Source organism: Heptranchias perlo, chromosome 1 (assembly GCF_035084215.1).
Source record: "Heptranchias perlo isolate sHepPer1 chromosome 1, sHepPer1.hap1, whole genome shotgun sequence".
Classification (NCBI taxonomy): Eukaryota; Metazoa; Chordata; class Chondrichthyes; order Hexanchiformes; family Hexanchidae; genus Heptranchias; species Heptranchias perlo.
This window is the reverse complement of record NC_090325.1, coordinates 59,930,045-59,950,477: the sequence shown is the minus strand read 5'-3', so window position 1 is coordinate 59,950,477 and position 20,433 is coordinate 59,930,045. Positions and strand designations below refer to the sequence as shown.

Below are 20,433 nucleotides of genomic sequence, written 5' to 3'. Positions count from 1 at the left end.
GGACTCAGTACAACTGGAGTGTCAGGATAGAATTAAGAATAGAATCAAGATGATAATCAATTGCATTGTTCTTCAAGAAAGGCTCCTGCATAGAATCTTAAATGGATAATTCCATCAACTAGAATCTAACATTTACCTAAAATAATCTATTTCCTTCCTACCTAGTTTGAAAGAAAATAAGCCCTCAGCCCAGAAATTCTGGAAGCCCAGTTCCACTGCTGGAGGTATGATAGGCCGGAGTCATTTTAATAATTGGGGTGGCCATTCACAACACTTCTGGGGACCTTTGGGAGCACAGGAATTTATGAGCAATATCTTGCCGCTCCATCGTGATGTGGAGGTGCATGCTGCTCTGGCTTGAGTGTCCACAATAAAAGAAAATTCGAAGTCCTGGCTGCTACATTGTCAATATTTCACTTCTAAACACCAATCAACCTCTCTGAGATACGGCATTGTGGGGCCCACTTATTGCTCTGTCCTGCAAGTATTCCTGCTACATGCAAGTATACTTACCGCTGGTTATACGCTATACGGAACTGGCAGGAGTTTTGATGGAGCCTGGCGATCCCACGAGTCCTGCCTCCAAATGTGATGTCACACTCCCTCCATTGGAATTTGCCAGGCCAGAAAAAGGGAGGAAATCAGGAGGAAGCGGGCTTCTCCCCAAATTCCTCCTTCTGCCAAAATTACCCTCTAAACCAGCCAAAGTTTCTGAGCTCCTTTGATTTGCTTGTCAAAATCCCTAATTAAAATGGACCCATGTATGGAATGATAGAACGGTTACAGCACAGAAGGAGGCCATTCAGCCCATCAAACCCGTGCCGGCTCCTTGTAAGAGCAGTCCAGTTAGTCCCATTCCCCCAATCTTTTCCCATAGCCCTGCAATTTTTTTCCTTTCAAATATTCATCCAATTCCTTTTTGAAAGCCACGATTGAATCGGCTTCCACCACCCTTTCAGGCAGCGGATTCCAGATCATAACTACTTGCTGCGTAAAAAAGTTTTTCCTCATGTCGCTTTTGGTTCTTTTGCCAATCACCTTAAATCTGTGTTCTCTGGTTCTCAACCCCTCCGCCAATGGGAACAGTTTCTCTTTATTTACTTTATCTAAACCCTTCATGATTTTGAACACTTCCATCAAATCTCCTCTTAACCTACTCTGCTCAAGGAGAACAATCCCAGCTTCTCCAGTCTATCCACGTAACTGAAGTCGCTCATCCCTAGAACCATTCTAGTAAATCTTTTCGGCACCCTTTCTAAGATTTTCACATCCTTCCTAAAGTGCGGTGACCAGAACTGGACACAATACTCCAGCTGTGGCCGAACCAGTGTTTTATAAAGGTTCATCATAACTTCCTTGCTTTTGTACTCTATGCCTCTATTTATAAAGCCCAGGATCCCATATGCTTTTTTAACCACTTTTTCAACTTGTCCTGCCACCTTCAAAGATTTGTGCACATATACTCCAGATCTCTCTGTTCCTGTACCCCTTTAGAATTGTACCATTTCGTTTATATTGCTTCTCCTCATTGTTCCTACCAAAATGTGTCACTTCACACTTCTCTGCGTAAAATTTCATCTGCCATGTGTCCGCCCATTCCACCAGACTGTCTATCCTCTTGAAATCTATTACTGTCCTCCCCACTGATTACTACACTTCCAAGTTTTGTATCATCTGCAAATTTTGAAATTGTGCCCTGTACACCCAAGTCCAAGTCATTACCTCATCAAAAAATTCAATCAAGTTAGTTAGACACAATTTGCCGTTAACAAATATGTGCTGGCTTTCCTTTATTAATCCACATTTGTCCATGTGACTATTAATTTTGTCCCGGATTATTGTATGTAAAAGCTTAGGTATATTGCTGTTGCTGCTGTGTTAATACTTTCATAGAAGCTGTGATAGTTTGACTTTCTTCACTGAGCAGTTGCTTTCTCTGCATTTTCTTTTTTAAATCTAATCTCATGAGCAGACCTATTATAAACACATGGAGCATTTTGAAAGAGGCCGTTCTTTCCTTCCACTCCCATGAGTCAACTGTCTAAGCATTCTGTAGAATCAGAAAACAAAATATTTTAACCCTTTCACTCCTACAGGTACACAGGTGTGTGCTGTTAAGATAATTTGAAGAATGTTGTTCAAAATAAATCGTTAGTTTGTTTTATTTGCTATTCCCAAACCCTTCAACAGTTACCATTTTATCAGTGATTTATACAGATTTCCTATGTAAGATGCTATTCATGTTCCTTATCCTACTTAGGGAAATGTGATACGAAGAAGGTTAATGTACTGCCTTGCTGCATTATAATAAAGGTTGGCACTTCCTTTTTTTTTCAGGAAATTGTTAACTTCAATTGTCGGAAGCTGGTTGCCACCATGCCCCTGTTTGCAAATGCTGACCCAAGTTTTGTGACAAGCATGCTGAGCAAGCTGCGATTCGAGGTGTTCCAGCCTGGAAACTATATTGTGCGGGAAGGGACAATCGGGAAGAAGATGTATTTCATTCAGCACGGGGTGGCTACTGTCATCACCAAATCCAGCAAGGAAATGAAGCTGTCAGATGGCTCTTACTTTGGAGGTTAGTGTCACCTGTATCTTATTATGCAGAAAATTTGAATAAAATGACTACACAAGATGGCACAATATAAAGCTATCATCCAAGTTATTTGATTAATATTTTTAATTTGATTATTAGCTACAATTGGCAACGACTGCTCTCCTATCTCTGTTAAGAGGGTCGTTACTTTTTTTTACCTGAAGTACTGGCTGTCTATATTGTGGAACTCTTCACCAGTTGATGAAGGTAGTGCAGTAGATGTTTGATAAAGTACCACATAACAGACTTATTCGGTAAATAGAAGCACATTAAAGAGACAGTGATAACTTGTGTACGTAATTGGCTAAGGGATAGGAGGCAGAGAGTAGTGGTAAATGGATGTGTTTCTGACTGGAGAGAAGTATGCTGTGGGGTCCCCCAGGAATCAATATTGGAATCATTGCTTTTCTTGTTATATATAAATGACCTGGACTAGGGTATAGCGAGTTCAATTTCAAAGTTTATGGATACAAAACTTGGCAACGTAGTAACTAGTGAAGAGGGCAGTAGCAGACTTCAGGAGGCCATGGACAGACTGGTGAAATGGGTAGACACATGGCAGATGCAATTTAATGCGGATAAGTGTGGGGTGATGCACTTTGGGAGGAATAACATGGAGAGGCAGTATAATCTAAATGGTACTATTTTGAGGGGAGTGCAAGAGCAGAGGGACCTGGGGGTGCATATTCACAAATCTTTGAAGATGGCAGGGCAAGTTGATACTGGTTAAGAAAGCGGATGGGATACTTGGCCTTGTAAATAGGGGCGTTGAATTTAAAAATAAGGAAGTCATGCTAAACCTTTACAAATCGCTGGTTATGCTTCAGTTAGAGTATTGCGTACAATTCTGGGCATCACACTTTAGGAAGGGTGTCAAGGCCTTGGAGAGGGGACAGAGGAGGTTTACTAGGATTACTCCAAGGATGAGGGACTTCAGTTATATGGAAAGATTGTAGAAGCTGAATTGTTCTCCTTAGAGCAGAGAACGTTAAGGGGAGAGCTAATAGAGATATTCAAAATAATGAGGGGTTTTGATAGAGTAAATAGGGAGAAACTCGAGGTCGTAGATTTAAAATAATTGGCAAAAGAACTAGAGGGGGAATGAGGAGAAATTTTTTTCACACAGAAGGATATTAAGGTCTGGAATGCACTACCTGAAAGGGTAGTGGAGGCAGATTCCATAGGAACTTTCAAAAGGCAATTGGACATGTACTTGAAGAGGACTAATTTGCAGGGTTGTGGGGAGAAAGCTGTGGAGTGGGACTAAATTGGACAGCTCTTTCTAAGAGCCGGCACAGGCACGACAGGCCAAAAGGCCTCCTTCTGTGTTGTAAGATTATATGATTCTATGAATTCCTTTGTCCTTCAAGTGAATCCAGTGAATTTTGTTTGAGATATTAGGGATCAGAGAGGCCTTAGTAGGGCAGCTCCAGTGAGAAACTACAGGCTGTATCAAGGCGCATTAGTGCCAATGAGATGACAACAAACAGATGTCTTTGTTACCATTTTGTTGGTGTCAGCATTTCTAGGCAATCCTTAATAGGATTTACCCAAGTTATGTCATGTGACACTTTATTCCACCTGACTCCGGTACCCTCAGCTCATCACTCTGGAGCTGAACTGAATCGATCCTTAATTCATTCATTAATGAACTGTGAAAATGACCTGATCAGTTAAGAATCATGGTCCAAATGTGATGGACTTGGCCAGTCTCTGTCTTTCCTCTCCCTGTCTGAAGAACTCCCGAGCTACACTAAAGGTGAGCCTGTCAGTCTCAGAGATCCATAACGGCTGATAAATGTTATAATCCCTTGTGAACTGCAAGAGCAATTGTATGCAAAAAAAAAATCAAAGTACAGTTTAAGTAACTGTTAGCTAACATGGCAGGACAGCTGGGACCCGTCGCAGACCTGTGCCATGTGGGAATTCTAGAACACTTTGTGTGTCCTGGAAAACCACGTGCAGGAAGTGCCGCCAACTGCTCGAGCTCAGAGTTTCTGAGCTTAGGGGATGGGTGGCGTCACAACAGTGCATACAGGAAGCTGAGAGTTTCGTGGATAGCATGTTTCAGGAGGTGGTCACCCCGCAGCTACAGAGAGTTCAGGTGGAGAGGGAGTGGGTGACCACTAGACAGACTAGGAGGAACAGGCAGGAAGTGCAGGAATCCCCTGGGAGTGTGGCATTCACAAACCGGTATACCAGTGAGGGTATTTACACCTTGGGGGAGTGCAGAAGAAAAACCACGTCACCGGGGGAGACTTGGCTGCACAGCAGGACAAAAGAAATGCAGTTGTTATAGGGGATTCGATAGTCAGGGGTAGACAGGCATTTCTGAAACTGCCGACATGAGGCCCGCACGGTGTGTTGCCTCCTTGGTGCCAGGGTAAAAGACATCACTGAGAGGGTGCAGAACATTTTGAGGGGGGAAGGGGAACAGCCAGAAGTCGTGGTCCATGTGGGAAACAATGACATAGGAAGGAAAAGGGTCGAGGTCGTGCATTCAGTTTCAGGAGCTGGGGAGGAAGTTAAAAAGCAGGACCTAAATGGTAGTAATCTCTGGATTACTCCCAGTGCCACGTGATAGTGAGTATAGGAATAGTTGGATAAGACAGATTAATGTGTGGCTGGAGCAATGGTGCAGGAGGAGGGCTTCAGATTCCTGGGGCATTGGGACCAGTTCTGGGGCAGGAGGAATTGGCCCAAGATGGACAGGTTGCACCTCAACAGATCTGGGATCAATGTCCTTGTGGGGAGGTTATCTGGTGCTGTGTGTGGAGGGTTTAATTTAGTTTGTCAGGGGGAGGGGCACCAGGATGAAACATTAGAGAGGAAAAACAAAGTGCACAGAGGACTGGGAGGGAGAAGTAGCACTAGAGTAAAGAATATTTCAGAAATGGGAGGGATCAGACAGGGGGCCAATGCGAGGCAAACCAAGATGAGATTGGAGTGCATGTGTGTAAATGCACATAGCATGGTACATAAGGTTGGTGAGTTGCAGACTCACCAACCTTATGTAGTGGCAATAACAGAGACCTGGCTCAAAGAAGGGGAGGAATGGGAGGAATGGGTACTTAATATTCCTGGCTACAAGGTATTCAGGAAAGATAGGGAAGGAAAGAAAGGGGGGGGGTTGGCAGTATTGATCAAAGAAGCTATTATAGCACCAGAAAGAGATGATGTAGTTGAGGGGTCAAAGACAGAATCTATTTGGTTAGAATTAAGGAACAATAGAGGAGCTATTACGCTACTGGGTGTATACTGTAGGCCACCAAATAGTGGGAAGGAGGTAGAGCAAATTTGCAGGCAAATTACAGAAAGATGCATGAACTATAGAGTAGTGATAATGGGGGATTTCAATTATCCCAATATAGACTGGGATAGTAACAGTGTAAAGGGCAAAGAGGGGGAGAAATTCCTGAAATGTGTTCAAGAGAACTTTCTGGAACAGTGTGTTTCCAGCCCAACCAGGAAGGAAACAGTACTGAATCTAGTTCTGGGGAATGAAGTGGGGCTGGAGGAGTATGTTTCAGTGGTCGAGCATTTGGGGAACAGTGATCATAATATCATTAGGTTTAGAATAGTTATGAAAAAGGACAAGGAATAATCAAATCATAGAAATAGAATCATAGAAATGTAAAAATACTTAACTGGAGGAGGACAAATTTCATTGAGTTAAAAGGGGATCTGGCCCAGGTGGATTGGAATCAAACATTGTTAGGCATAACAGTAATTGAACAAGGGAGGCCTTCAAGGAGGAGATGGTTCAGGTGCAGAGTAGACACATCCCTACAAGGGGGAAAGGAAAGGCATCCAAAGCTAGAGCTCCCTTGATGAATAAAGATATAGAGATTAAAATGAAACAGAAAAAGGAGGCTTATGATGAATGGAAGGTTCATAACACAGTAATGTTCAGGCTGACGACAGAAAGTACAGAGGTGATCTAAGAAAGGGAATAAGGGGCAAAGAGAGAGTATGAGACTAGATTAATGACTAACATGAATATATAAATAGTAAAAGGGTAATCAAAGGAAGGGTGGGACAGATTAGTGACAAAAAAAGATCTTCTTGTGGAGACAGAGGGCATGGCTGAGGTACTAAATGAATGCTTCTCATCGGTCTTCACTAGAGAAGAGGATGCTGCCCTTGTAGCAGTAAAGGAGGAGGTAGTAGTGATATTGGATAGGATAAAAATAGATAAAGAGGAGGTACTTAAACGATTGGCAGTACTCAAATTAGAAAAGTCACCTGGTCCAGATGGGATGCATCCTAGGCTCCTGAGGGAAGTAAGGGTGGTAATGGTGGAGGTTCTGGACACAATCTTCCAATCCTCCTTAGATATGGGGATGGTACTGGAGGACTAGAGGATTACAAATGTTACATCCCTGTTCAAAAAGAGGGAGAGGGATAAACCCGGCAATTACAGGCCAGTCAGCCTAACGTCGGTGGAGGGGAAACTTTTAGAGACAATAATCCGGGACAAAATTAATTGGCTCTTGGAAAAGTATGGACTAATAAATGAAATTCAGCACGGTTTTGTTAAAGGAATATCGTGTTTGACTAACTTGATTGAGTTCTTTGATGAAGTAATGGAGAGGGTTGACCAGGGTGGTGTGGTAGATGTGTATATGGACTTTCAAAAGGCATTTGATAAAGTACCACACAATAGGCTAATTAGCAAAATTAAACCCCATGGGATTAAAGGGACAGTGACAGCATGGATACAAAATTGGCTAAGGGACAGAAAGCAGAGAATAGTGGTGAATGGTTGTTTTTCAGTCTGGAGGGAAGTATACAGTGGAGTTCCCAAGGGGTTAGTATTAGAACCACTGCTCTTTTTGATATATATTAACGACCTGGACTTGGGTATAGAGCGTATAATTTCAAAATTTGCAATGACACGAAACTCGGAAATGTAGTAAACAATGTGGAAGATAATAATAGACTTCAGGAGGACACAGACAGACTGGTGAAATGGGCAGACACAAGGCAGATGAAATTTAAGGCAGAGAAGTGTGAAGTGATGCATTTTGGTAGGAACAATGAGGAGGGGCAATATAAACTAAATGGTACAATTTTAAAGGGGGTGAGGAAACAAGAGTAGGCGATTTAGCCCCTCGTGCCTGTTACGCCATTCATTGAGATCATGGCTGATCTGTGACCTAACTCCATATACCCAATTGGAGGAGGGCTAATGACAGTGGGATGAGAACAGATCTGGCCCAGGTAAATTGGAATCAGAGATTGGCAGGCAAAACTGTAATTGAACAATGGGTGGCCTTTAAGGAGGAGATGGTTCAGGTAAGAATGTTCCCAAGGATGGGTAAAACTAGAACTAGGGGGCATAATCTTAGAATAACGGGCTGCTCTTTCAAAACTGAGATGAGGAGAAACTTCTTCACTCAGAGGGTGGTAGGTCTGTGGAATTTGCTGCCCCAGGAAGCTGTGGAAGCTACATCATTAAATAAATTTAAAACAGAAATAGACAGTTTCCTAGAAGTAAAGGGAATTAGGGGTTACGGGGAGCGGGCAGGAAATTGGACATGAATTTAGATTTGAGGTTAGGATCAGATCAGCCATGATCTTATTGAATGGCGGAGCAGGCTCGAGGGGCCGATTGGCCTACACCTGCTCCTATTTCTTATGTTCTTATGTTCAGTCTAGGTATGTTCCCACGAGGGAGTAAGGTAGGGCAACTAAAGCCAGAGCTCCCTAGATGACAAAAGAGATAGAGAGTAAGATGAAGCAGAAAAAAGGAGTGTATGACAGATGTCAGGTTGATAACACAAGTGAGAACCAGGCAGAATATAGAATGTTCAGATGGGAAGTGAAAAAGGAAGTAAGAGGGGCAAAGAGAGAGTATGAGAATAGACTGGCAGCCAACATAAAAGGGAATCCAAAAGTCTTCTATAGGCATGTAAACAATAAACAGGTTAGTTAAACACAATTGCTGACAAGCCTATTATGTGGCACTTTATCAAATGCCTTTTGAAGATTGGGATGGGGCCAATCAGGGACCAAAACGGAGATCTTCTCATTGAGGCAGACGGCATGGCTGAGGTACTAAATGAGTACTTTGCATTTGTCTTTACCAAGGAAGAAGATGCTGCCAGATTCTCAGTAAAGGAAGATGTAGTTGAGATACTGGATGGGCTAAAAATTGATAATGAGGAGGTACTAGAAAGGCTAGCTGTACTTAAAGTAGATAAGTCACCAGGTCTGGATGGGATGCATCCTAGGTTGCTGATGGAAGTAAGGGTGGAAATTGCGGAGGTACTGGCCATAATCTTCCAAACATCCATAGATATGGGGGTGGTGCCAAAGGACTGGAGAATTACGAATGTCACACCCTTGTTCAAAAAAGGGTGTAAGGATAAACCCGGCAATTATAGGCCAGACAGTTTAACCTCGGTGGTGGGGAAACTTTTAGAAACTATAATCCGGGACAGAATTAAGAGTCACTTGGACAAGTGTGGGTTGATTAGGGAAAGCCAGCATGGATTTGTTAAAGGCAAATTGTGTTTAACTAACTTGATTAAGTTTTTTGATGAGGTAACAGAGAGGATAGATTAGGGCAATACAGTTGATTTGGTGTATATGGACTTTCAAAAGGCATTTGATAAAGTGCCACATAATAGGCTTGTCAGCAAGATTGAAGCCCATGGAATAAAAGGGGAAGTAGTAGCAAGAAAACAGGATTGGCTAAGTATCAGGGAACAGAGAGTCGCGGTGAACAGTTGTTTTTTGGACTGGAGGGAGGTGTTCAGTGGTGTTCCCCAGGGGTCAGTAGTAGGACCACTGCTTTTCTTGATATATATTAATGATTTGGACTTGGGTGTACAGGGCACAATTTCCAAATTTGCAGATGACAAAAAACTTCGAAGTGTCATGAACAGTGAAGAGGATAGTGATAGACTTCAAGAGGACATTGACAGGCTGGTGGCATGGGTGGACACCTGGCAGATGAAATTTAATGCAGAAAAATGTGAAGTGACACATTTCAGAAGGAAGAATGAAGATAGGCAATATAAACTAAAGGGCACAATTCTAAAAGGGGTACAGGAACAGAGGCTGAGGTTGTTTTCTTTGGAACAGAGGAGGCTGAGGGGAGATTTAATTGAGGTGTATAAAATTATGAGGGGCCTAGATAAAGTGGGTAGGGAGGACCTATTTCCCTTGGCAGAGGGGACAGCAACCAGGGGGCATAGATTTAAAGTAATTGGTAGAAGGATTAGAGGGGAATTGAGGAAATGTTTTTTCACCAAGTGGGTGGTGGGGGTCTGGAACTCACTGCCTGAGAGGGTGGTAGAGGCAGAAACCCTCATTGCATTTAAAAAGTACTTGGACATGCACTTGAAATGCCATAACCTACAAGGCTGCAGACCGAGGGCTGGAATGTGAGATTAGGCTGGATAGCTCTTTTTCGGCCGGCACAGACACGGTAGGTCGAATGGCCTCCTTCTGTGATGTAAATTTCTACGATTCTATGAAGCAGTTCAATAAAAGTACTCACCTCATGTATCCGACCCTTCCCGCCTGCTTTCACCTGACGTAAATGGGCAGCGATGGGAAACCCAAACAGGTAAGGTTAAATTCATTTTATTATTCCAATACACAAAATATTAAGTACCTCAAGAATCTCAGTGCTCTTTTAAGTATCAGCCCACCAGATTTAAGGGACACGCGGACAATCAATCCTGCGTGTTGGAGTCGGGATGCCATCACGCTCTGAAAACAGTGTATTTTTACTCCCCACCCGCCCCCAACCCACCCGTTCATGGGGGATAAAATTTACCCCATAGAGTACAAAAGCAAGGAAGTTATGCTAAACCTTTATAAAACACTGGTTAGGCGTCAGCTGGAGAATTGCATTCAATTCTGGGCACTTGAGACTTTAGGAAGGATGTCAAGGCCTTAGAGAGGGTACAGAATGGTGCCAGGGATGAGGGACTTCAGTTATGTGGAGAGACTGGAGAAGCTGGGGTTGTTCTCCTTAGAGCAGAGAAAGTTAAGGTGGATATGATAGAGGTGTTCAAAATCGTGAACGGTTTTGATGGAGTATATAAAGAGAAACTGTTCAGTGTTAGAAGAGTCGTTAACCAGAGGACAAAGATTTAAGGTGATCGGCAAAAGAGCCAGAGGCAACATGAGGAAACATTTTTTATGCAGCGAGTTGTAATGATCTGGAATGCACTGCCTGAAAGGGTGGTGGAAGCAGATTCAATAGTAACTTTCAAAAGGGAACTGGATAAATACTTCAAGGGAAAAAATTTACAGGGCTACTTGGAAAGAGCAGGGGAATGGAACTAATTGGATAGCTCTTTCAAAGAGTCGCCAAAGGCACGATGGGCCGAATGGCCTCCTGCTGTGCTGTAGCTATTATGATACTGTGAAGATTACATAGAACTTACAGCACAGAAACAGGCTTTTCGGCCCAACAGATCTATGCTATTATTTATGCTTCATGTAAGCCACTTCCCACCTTACGTCATCTTACCTTATCACCATATCCTTCTATTCCTTTCTTCCTCATGTACTTATCTAGTTTTCCTTTAAATGCATTCATTTAAATCAAAAGTACTGAAATGAAAAGCAGCAGTTCTGTACAATTTATTATTTTTTTTCAACAAATATGATTTCGAGATACACATTAAAGATATTGGCCTAGGAATTGGATCGCGCCAAGCCCATTTTACAAGCATAAAACGGGGGTCTGAGGGTCCAATACGGCAGGCAATGTGCGTGAGCTCAGTTCACACCACCCACCATATTGGATCGGGCTGCTCCTTAGGCGTCCAGGTCGTGTGCCGGAAGTATTAACAACACTCATTAACATTTAAACAAGGATCCTACAGAACCCTTTTGTGAAATTGGTCTGCCCCCCAGTGCCTGACTCGCCACATGATGAACTCGCTTAGCAACTCATGGTGCTAACAGACAGGAAGGGCCGTTCAGCAGTGCTATTTAAAAGACTTATCCGCTACATACAGGCTAGTTGCTGGTTTGTCTTATTAGGTTGCTTGTTAACTTCTGCACGTTTTTGGCCTATTTTCCTACTTTTACTACTGATTTCTGACTCCTGATAAGAAGTTTTTGCTGGTGCTGAATTGCTTATATCTGCCTTCTAAACGTTTTCACTGCAGTCATGCATGGTCAGGCTGGGCTGCTTTTGGGGCTGGAGGATGAGGGGGAGCAGCCAGGAAGACAGGAGAGAGCAGGAGTTGCTGGGATAAGAGGGAGGAGGAGGGCACAGCGCAGGAGACTATACCCACAGCCAATCTTCAGGGAGCACTTCTACCTTAACTTCACTTAGGAGCAATGTGTCAGGAACCTTCGCTTCACAAAGTAGGTTATCACCGAGCTATGTCATCTGCTGCAACCACAACTCGTGCCCCGTACCAGGGCATGGACAGCACTGCCTGTGGCTGTCAAGCTCACCGTGGCCCTTAACTTTTATGGTACAGGCTCCTTCCAGGTTACAGCAGGTGACATCAGCGAGATCTCCCATTTTGATGTTCACTGTTGTATCAGAGAGATCACCAAGTCTCCCTACACCTACATCTCTTTCCCAATGGACAGAACGAAGCAGGACAAGAGAGCACTAGGCTTCGCCCGCATTGCAGGCGTCTCCAGGGTGCAAGGTGCCATAGACTGCACCCACATTGTCTTGCATACTCCCCATCACCAGTCTGGTATGTTTCTGACTAGAAAGGGATTCTACTCCCTCAATGTCCAGCTTGTTTGCGACCACAGGCAGTGCAGCATGCAAGCCTGTGCCCGGTATCTTGACAGCAGTTATGATTCATTCATCCTGCGCCAGTCCTCTGCTGCCTTTATTGCAGGCCATCAGGTCACAGGCTGACTACTGGACGACAAGGGATATGCCCTTCGGGCATGGCTCATGTCGCCTGTCAGGTACTCGGACACAGATGCACAGCTGGCTTGCAACGTGAACAATAATCCCACCAGAAATGTCATCAGACTACAAACTGCCCATCTAGCTGTGTGGCACTAACATGGAGAGTAAGAGAGCAGTATTCTTACCGTGACAACTCTGGTGAGGGTATTGAACTTCTTTCGGTATCACAGCCACGTCCTGGGAGCTAAGGTCCTGGCACTGACCTCCTCTGCAACCTCTTCCCACTGGCGGTGGAGGTGTTGCCTGGAGGGCTTTCTGCCTCCTCCTGTCCACTACCTGGACCAAGGCCTCCAAAGCTGCATCAGAGACCCTGGGTGCCCACTCTGGACCTCTTACGAAGTTTCCCTGCTGCCTTTAAGTGGCGTCAATGAAGGCCAATTTCCCAACCCCCCGGCAGGTACGCAGCCAATGAATAGCGCGGATAGCGCTGGCTACACGCCTGGTTCATGATAATGAGCTGCAAGCACCAATTTACCGTGATCCCTGGGACTAGGTGAACAGGCACATGCAGCCTGTGCCCCTTGCGTTTTCAGGCCCGATCAAATTTCTAGGCCTTAGTATTGCAAAGGTTGAGACGGTCAAAATGGGTTTTTGGTTACGGCAATATCTTTTTTAAAAATTGTACGTTCCGCATTTAAGGAATTGTAAACTGCATTGAGTAGGGTCCTTGAATGTGGAGAGGAAGCACGAAGCCCAGAGGATCAACCAACCTTATCGAATTCAATACTTTATTATGTTGTGTAGGACAGCTCCCAGCTTCTGGTAACCACGATAACATAACTTTGTTCAGAAACTGTCATTACGAGTAAAGGAATTTTGTAGTCAGAATGAAAAACCTCAAAAAAACTTGCTTATGTTGTCCAGTTCCTGGTATACATCATGAGGTAGTATTCGTTCAGTCATTGGTCTGTTTTGATTGTATTGGAAAAGTTATGGAATTGTGCATGTTTCATCTTTAATTAAGAAATTGCCAAGTCAGGCAGCCTGAGTAGGTGTTATGCGGACAGCTACTGATGGCTTAGCTGGGATTTAAGCACACACCGTGAAAAGACATTACATTATTTCATTAGCTCAAAATGCCCTTCAAAACTGAAATAGTTCATTTAAAACTTTATAAAACCACTGATGTTGCTGCTTCGTGCTGGTTTTGACAGACAAACTAAGGTGACCATCGTGTTTCTAAAAGCATAAATTGGATGAAATGTAATTTTTTAAAAATGAGATATTGCCGCTGTTGCAGTCAGGTAACTACAGCATAACCAGGCAATAAATTTTAACCCCATGAACGGGTGGGTTGGGGGCGGCTGGCAAGGTAAAAATTGTAAAAAAAAACTTAAACCCGACCCCAACCCGTTTCCAACCCGCCCACTTCCCGTTTTAACGGAGGTGGGATGAGGGGCGGGCAACCAACTCGCTCTCAGGAGGCGGGTCAGTCACTGAAAGCTTTCAAGGAGGCTGCGGGCCTCCATTTTACAACTTTTTTGCTTTTAACCCCTGGGGGCCAGGATTCCCAGGCCTTCTGCATCACTCCATGTAAGAGGAGGCGAGAAGGCCCAGATCAGCAAGTAAGAGCCTTTATTGCACTGCTTGTGGGCCAGGAGGAGCAGGCGTACCATCTCCAGGCCCAACAAGCCTACCTGCCGCGATTCCATACACGTGATCGACTAACCACCCCCCCCCACCTCATGTCCGATCCCCCATGATCTCCGAACCCCCCCCCCCCCCACCCCCCGGTGTCCAAGCACCCCTCCGATGACCCCCGACCGCGAAACCCTCCTTACCCTGACGCCATCCCCCCACCTCGCCCATGACCAACACTCCCCCCCCCCCCCCCCCCCGCCCCCCCCAATCTAAGGCTTACCTGCTGGTATCCGCTTCTTGGCTGTTCTCCCGTCCGACTGACGGCCAGCCTGTCAATCTGGATGATCTGTAGGACGGGAAGCCTACCAAAAAAAATAAAAGATGTTGTTACGTCAAAATCGTAAGGACGTCCCCAAACCCAACTTTCCTGTCAGGAATTCCCTTCTACCCCCCCACCCCCAGCCCTCTTTCCAGCTCCAGGCTAAAATTCACCCCCAGGTCTTTGAGGGAGTTGATCAATACACCATTAGCTGCTTTTGCTGGGAGTCTGTTGCACACGTCCACAATGCTGAGAAAAAAAAATCTTCCAGTCTCCGGCCTCACTTGAGGCTTGTTAATTTTTGCTTGTGAGCTCTAGTTCTGCGCCAGCAGTCCAGGTTATGAAGCTTGCTTTCATCCACATTATACAAGCAGGTTAAAAATGTAGAACACGGCCTAAATTTCCTGAGTCTCCGCCAATAGTGAAGTTACATCGCCTACCATGTTGGACAATGACGGTTGAGGTACCTCACTTCCAGTGTTGACTCTGAGAATTTAGGCTCATGTCTTCTATCAATGTTCTTTTCTCCATTGAAAATAAATTCAAATCTGTGAAACTCTCTTCATAGCTTAGAGCCTTAAATCTAGAATCAATAACCATCATGGTAGAAAAACTTTAAGGTCTTTAACAAACATAAAACGGATAATTTGTTTTAAGTGGAAACCTGAAATAAATGGGTAGCATTTACTGCAACTTGTTGTTGACTTTAAGCTCTGTTCTGTTTGTATTTCCACAATAAAGAAAAGTTTTTTTTTCTAAATAGGAACTAAATCCTCAATTTTGACAGTTTATCCTCAACCCTTTATATTGTTCAGAATTTCTTTATAGATGTTATACTTTGCCACAGGGTGCAAAGTAGAAAGACTACTTATTAAATTAAGATGTGATCGATAGTATGGTATTTATTTTAAAGATTCTGAGGGGAAAAAAACATGAAAGGGCAAAAATTCAGCCATAGACTTGACTGTGTTCTATGTTTCAGCAAAATAGTCAGAAACAAAGACCCTTAGCAGGCACTTTTGTACTGAGAGCAGTTGCAGTACGGGTCCATCTACAGGCACAAAATATCCCACTGTTTGGGGAAATGACACTCAGCAATGTTCTTTTCAGCCACCTGGAGTTTTAGAAAGCGCTGCTCAGCAGTTTTAACACGATGCCTCGGGTGCTATGTTGAAGCTCAAAGCAGTGGTGCGCCTCTTTTCTAGACTGAGAGGAGAGGGCTATGGAGAGCAGTTGATTGAGATGGAATTCTTATTTCTTATATGCTGGAATTCTAAAAATTAACTATTTGATAGCTGACTCCTTGGCACATGCATGATCAATTAATTTTTGACTGAAATGCAAGGATATCTTTCCACATTTTTTTCCATTTCTCCCTTCATCTGTTTAAGTATTGCTTGCTGCTGGGATATGTGTCCATGGTCCATGGATGTGTATCCTCATGTGCACCAACCAACCCACATCACCAGCATACCCTGCTGTAAGAAAATAGGAGATAAGTGAAAGTCTTAATTTCATAATGTCAATGTTAAGGCCAGCAGGCTGCAAAGTACCAAACAGAAAGTTAAGGTGCTGTTCCTGCAGCTTGACTGAGATCGATAGATTTTTGTTAGGTGAGACTATTAAGGGATATGGAGCAACGACGGGTAAATGGAGTTGAGGCACAGATCAGCCATGATCTAATAGAATGGGCGGAACAGGCTCGAGAGGCTGAATTTCCTACTGCTGTTTCTATGTTTTTTTTTCCCCCCTCATCCTTTTTTGCTCTGTTCCTTTTTAAATGCTGTTCATCTGTAATTTTTTCCAGTTCTGAAGACGGGTCCACATTTGATCTCTCCACAGTTGCTGTCTGAACTGCTGTCTGTTTCTGGCATTTTCTGTTTTTGTTTCAACCCTGTCCTTACCTCACATCTACACACACGGCAGCTGCAGCAAAGGTCTCTAGATAGCAATCAGGCCTAGGAATATTGACTGATTCTTCACCTCCCTAACCCAGAGGTGTTGAGGCCAGTGCCCTTATTGACACCTTGTCTGAGATCAGTTAAGTCAGCATAAACCAATGATTGTTCCTGGGAACTTCCTATTCCTAATGGCTCAATACTACACTGGGCAATGTATTAACCCGCTGATCCACTGGTGTTTTATTATGTCATCAGAACCGTACTGATTTATTCAGTTAATTTTCAGGAGCTCATTTTTTAAAAATAAAATAAAATTTGTGTGAGAGGGAGGAAAACAGCTTTAAAAAATCATTTTATTAGAACTTTCATTGATTTGAGCCCACTTTTTTTTTGATACTTCATTCTTACAATCATAGAAAGTTACGCCACAGAAGGAGGCAATTCGGCCCATCATGTCCATGCCGGCCTAAAAAGAGCGATCCAGCTTAATCCCACTTTCCAGCACTTGGTCCGTAGCTCTGTAGGTTATGGCACTTCAGGTGCACTTCCAAGTACTTTTTAAATGAGTTGAGGGTTTCTGCCTCTACCACTCTTTCAGGCAATGAATTCCAGACCCCTACCACCCTCTGGGTGAAAAAATTTCTCCTCAGCTCCCATCTAATCTTTCTGCCAATTACTTTAAATCTATGCCCCCTGCTAAGGGAAATAGATCCTTCCTATTCACTCTATCGAGGCCCTTCATAATTTTATATACCTCAATTAAATCACCCCTCAGCTTCCTCTGTTCCAAAGAAAACAACCCCACCCATCCAATCTTTCCTCATAGCTAAAATTTTCCAGTCCTGGCAATATCCTCGTCAATCCATAATTTGCAACAAATACATAATACATAATTTGCAACAAATATATATTCCTTTAAGGCACAAAAACCCAACCGGAAAAGTGGTCCAACCGTGGCTAACAAGAGAAATTAAAGATAGTATTAAATCAAAGGAAGAGGCATATAAAGTTGCCAGAGAAAGCAGTAAGCCTGAGGATTGGGAGCATTTTAGAATTCAGCAATGGAGGACCAAGAAATTGACAAAGAAAGGGAAAATAGAATATGTGAGTAAACTAGCGAGAAAGATAAAAACGGACTGCAATAGCTTCCATAGTTATGTAAAAAGGAAAAGACTGGTGAAGGCAAATGAGGTCCCTTACAGACAGAGATGGGAGAATTTATAATGGGGAATAAGGAAATGGCAGAGAAATTAAATAAATACTTTGTGTCTGTCTTCACGGAAGAAGACACAAAAAACCTCCCAGAAATACTAGTGAACCAAGTGACTGGCGAGAATGAGGAACTGAAAGAAATTAGTATTAGTAAAAAAAATAGTACTAGAGAAATTAATGGGACTGAAAGTTGATAAATCCCAAGGACCTGATGATCTACATCCCAGGGTTTTGAAAGAGGTGACTATAGAGATAGTGGATGCATTGGTTGTCATCTTCCAAAATTCTATAGATTCTGGAACGGTTCCTGCAGATTGGAGGGTAGCAAATCTAACCCCACTATTTAAGAAAGGGGGGAGAGAGAAAACAGGGAACTACAGACCTATTAGCCTGACATATAGGGAAAATGCTAGAATCTATTATAAAGGATGTGATAACAGGACACTTAGAAAATTATAATAGGATTTGGCAGTCAACATGGATTTATGAAAGGAATATCATGTTTGACAAACCTATTGGAGTTCTTTGAGGATGTAACTAGTAGAATAGATAAGGGGGAACCAGTGGATGTGGTGTATTTGGATTTTCAGAAGGCTTTCGATAAGATCCCACACAGGAGGGTGGTGAACAAGATTAGAGCACATGGAATTGGGGGTAATATACTGGCATGGATTGAGAATTGGTTAACAGATAGAAAGCAGAGAGTAGGAATAAACAGGTCTTTTTCAGGTTGGCAGACTGTGACTAGCGGGGTACCACAGGGATCGGTGCTTGGGCCCCAGCTATTCACAATCTATGATTTGGATGAGGGGACCAAATGTAATATTTCCAAGTTTGCTGATGATACAAAACTAGGTGGGAATGTGAGTTGTGAGGAGGATGCAAAGAGGCTTCAAGGGGATATAGACAGGCTAAGTGAGTGGGCAAGAACATGGCAGATGGAATATAATGTGTAAAAATGTGAAGTTATCCACTTTGGTAGGAAAAACAGAAATGCAGAGTATTTTTCAAATGGTGAGAGATTGGGAAATGTTGATGTTCAAAGGGACCTGGGTGTCCTTGTACATGAGTCACTGAAAGCTAACTTGCAGATGCAGCAAGCAATTTTGAAGGTAAATGGTATGTTGGCCTTTATTATAAGAGGATTTGAGTGCAGGAGTAAAGATGTCTTACTGCAATTAAACAGGGCCTTGGTGTGACCGCACCTGGAGCATTGTGTACAATTTTGGTCTCCTTATCTAAGAAAGGATATACTTGCCATAGAGGGAGTGCAACGAAGGTTCACCAGACTGATTCCTGGGATGGCGGGATTGTCGTATGAGGAGAGATTGAGTAGACTAGGCCTATATTCTCTAGAGATTAAAAGAATGAGAGGTGATCTCGTTGAAACATACAAAATTCTTACAGGGCTCGACAGGGTAGATGCAGGGAGGATGTTTCCCCTGGCTGGGGAGCATAGAACCAGGGGTCACAGTCTCAGAATAAAGGGTAGGCCATTTAGGTCTGAGATGAGGAGAAATTTCTTCACTCCAAGGGTAGTAAATCTTAGGAATTCTCCACCCCAGAAGGCTGTGGAGGATCGATAGATTTCTAGATATTAAAGACATCAAGGGATATGGGGATAGTGCAGGAAAATGGTGTTGAGGTAGAAGATCAGCCTGTGGGAGAACTGTCACCACACGGACTGCGGCGGTTCAAGAAGGTGGCTCACCACCACCTTCTCAAGGGCAATTAGGGATGGGCAATAAATGCCGGCCTCGCCAGCGACGCCCACATCCCATGAACGAATAAAAAAAAAAGATCTTGTTGAATTGCGGAGCAGGCTCGAGGGGCCGGATGGCCCACCCCTGCTCCTATTTCTTATGTTCTTATGTTCTTATCCCCTCTGAACCCTCTCTAGTGCAATCACATCTTTCCTGTAATGTGGGGACCAGAACTGTACAGTACTCAAGCTGTGGTGTAACTAGTGTTTTATACAGTTCTAGCATAACCTTCCTGCTCTTATATTCTATGCCTCAGCTAATAAAGGGAAGTATCCCGTAAGCCTTTTTAACCACCTTATCTACCTGTCCTGCTACCTTCAGGGATCTGTGGACATGCACTCCAAGGTCCCTCTGTTCCTCTACATCTCTAGGTATCCTCCCATTTATTGTATACTCCCTTGCCTTGTTTGCCCTCCCCAAATGCATTACCTCACACTTCTCCGGATTGAATTCCATTTCCCACTTTTCTGGCCATCTGACCAGACCATTGATAGTTTCCTGCAATCTACAGCTTTCCTCCTCACTATCAACCACATGGCCAATTTTTGTATCATCTGCAAACTTCTTAATCATGCCCCTTACACTTAGATCTAAATCATTAATCTATATCACAAAAAGCAAGGGACCTAGTACTGAACCTTGTGAAACGCCACTGGAAACAGCCTTCCAGTCACAAAAACACCCGTCGACCATTACCCTTTGCTTCCTGCCACTAAGCCAAAGTTTGATCCAACTTGCCACTTTCCCTCGGATCCCATGGGCATTTACTTTTGTGACTAGTCTGCCATGTGGGACCTATAGAACCATAGAAAAGATACAGCACAGAAGGGGGCCATTCGGCCCATCATGTCCGCGCCAGCTCGAAGAACAACCAGCTGCCCATTCTAATCCCACCTTTCAGCATCCGGTCCATAGCCCTGCAGCATACAGCACTTTAGGTGCAGGTCCAGGCACTTTTTAAAAGAGTTGAGGGTCCCTGCCTCTACCACCAATTCGGGCAGCAAATTCCATACACCCACCACCCTCTGGGTAAAAAGGTTTTTCCTCATGTCCTCTCTAATCCTTCCGCCAATCAGCTTAAATCTATGTCCTCTAGTTCTTGAACTCTCCGTTAGGGGAAACAGATACTTCCTGTCTACTCTATA

The 20,433-nt window shown here is 43.6% G+C and overlaps 1 protein-coding gene across 1 annotated transcript in view; it reads left to right on the top strand.

Annotated features, from left to right (window-relative positions):
- LOC137328900 (potassium/sodium hyperpolarization-activated cyclic nucleotide-gated channel 1-like) overlaps positions 1-20,433 on the top strand; it is a 218,280-nt gene that overhangs the window by 151,532 nt on the left and 46,315 nt on the right. Inside the window, exon 6 of the mRNA XM_067994379.1 lies at positions 2,338-2,578. Within this exon, the coding sequence (XP_067850480.1) occupies positions 2,338-2,578 (241 nt within the window). The remainder of the gene's footprint in view (positions 1-2,337; positions 2,579-20,433) is intronic.